The following is a 1,742-nucleotide window of genomic DNA, read 5'->3' on the forward strand; positions in this document are numbered from 1 at the left end:
GAGGAGGAAGAGGTTGGAGAGTACATGGGATTGCCGTGCTGCTGGGCGCCAATTGAATTTGCCATACCGGGCAGCAGCTGGGAGTCTTTGTACTGATGGAGTGCATCGGTTTTGTTAGTGGAGGGGCTGGAGGGCATGGCGGGCCTGGGAGACCCCATAGCTGATCGAGGGGAACGAGGAGGAACCTTTATGGTGCCACACGGGGCCTGATGTCCCGAGGGCATCGCAAAGTTACCGTGGTCAGAGGAGGTGGAGGATGAACGCGAGCGATGAGGGGAGGCCTCTATTCTCCCAAGCGCAGGCCCAGCCATGTGGACAGGTGAGGTAACGGGGGAGGGAGACATGGAGGAAGCCGGACCACCCTGCTGAGTCCTTTGAACATGGCCACCATGACCCACAGGCCCAGGCTTCACTGTGGGTAACGGTAAGTTGCTTGGCAAGGGAACAATGGCGGGAGGGGGTATGTTTACATTCATCACTGGTACCTGAGAGTGGATGTTAGGCTGGAAGTTGGAGGGTGTTGGGGCATTGGTGGGAGTCTGGCTGACTGGCTTGTTAGGGATGGGGTCCAGGATGCCTAAGGGGTCCTTTTCAGACGTTAACTGCCTTTTCTGGAGGGCACAGGATGGCGGTATGGATGGAGGAGGCGGTACAGGGTGCACAGGGGGCTGTGTTTTATGGTGAAATGTTGCACGGGGCATATCCATACCAGGGGGGAAGTTCCCCCGCGGCATGTTCATGTTAATGACAGGGCTTTTGGCAGTGGCCGTTGGGGAGAGGGGCGTGCTAGTCCTTCCTGTCATGGCACACGATGGCTGGCCCGCTGAGGAGCCGTGAAGCATCACACTAGGCGGGGAAAGAGGTGTCCTAGTGTTTCCGTGGATAGAGGCTGAGCCAGGGCTACCGCCTCCTGGAAACCCACAAGGATTGGTCCTTGTAAAGCCCTCAGGGCTGCCCAGAGTTTCTGTACTGGGAGACTGCGAGCCATCTCCATAAAGCTTAGCACCAGATGGAGGTGGGCTCAACATGCCTCCATACCCGGACCGGTAAGGGGATTTAGGGCCTGGCTCCCCGCTGCCCAGCCTCTGCAGCCTGGGGTACCCAGGGTAATGCTCTGGCTGCTGGGCTCCACCCAACTCCTGGGGTGGATACAGCCTCTGCTGCTGCTGTCCGCCTGCCATCATCACCTTGAAAGGGTTCTTACAGTCAGGGCCAACAGAGTTGGGCACGCCATCGTGGGGTTTAGTCCTTATTGCTCGTTGAGTTGTGGAATGCACAGCAACCACAGACGATGTACCTTAAAGAGAAAAAAAAAGAAAGAAAAGGAAAGTCTGAGTTAAACCAGGACCAACAGCTTGGAGAAAACATTAGTCAGAAGAAGAAAGTAACTATTATTCACCTCCATGTGTAGTTTAACTCAAAATGTAGGACTTTAATAGGCTGGCAAGTTATTTACCAAGAGAGCCTTCTTCCTTCTTGGAAATATCGCTAGAATAAGACAATTATATACAACATATACAAGATGGCGCTGGAGTGACAGCAGCCTTTCCAAGTAGCTCTGCAACACCGCACCTTTTTCTTAACTTTAACTTTTTTTAGACTAGGCTTTCAAACTTTATTTCACCTTCCTCTAGTTACTCTACTTATACCTCTTAGATATAGTGATACAAGATGGATAATGCTCCTCCCTTAGTTATGCTGCAATCCGGTTGTTCAGTCTGACGTCACTAGCCGTGTCTGGG

The 1,742-nt window shown here is 53.0% G+C and overlaps 1 protein-coding gene across 1 annotated transcript; it reads right to left on the reverse strand.

The window, feature by feature from the left end:
* Positions 1-2: 2 nt before the first annotated feature.
* Positions 3-1,297, reverse strand: LOC102207409 (methyl-CpG-binding domain protein 5-like; the record flags this gene model as incomplete). The annotated part of the gene is made up of 1 exon (XM_005755811.1): positions 3-1,297. A coding segment is annotated over one exon (1,295 nt), but the record flags the coding sequence as incomplete, so codon positions are not given.
* Between the last annotated feature and the right edge of the window lie 445 nt (positions 1,298-1,742).

This window comes from Pundamilia nyererei, unplaced genomic scaffold, assembly GCF_000239375.1.
Source record: "Pundamilia nyererei isolate P.nyererei 1_Seehausen unplaced genomic scaffold, PunNye1.0 scaffold03443, whole genome shotgun sequence".
NCBI lineage: Eukaryota > Metazoa > Chordata > Actinopteri > Cichliformes > Cichlidae > Pundamilia > Pundamilia nyererei.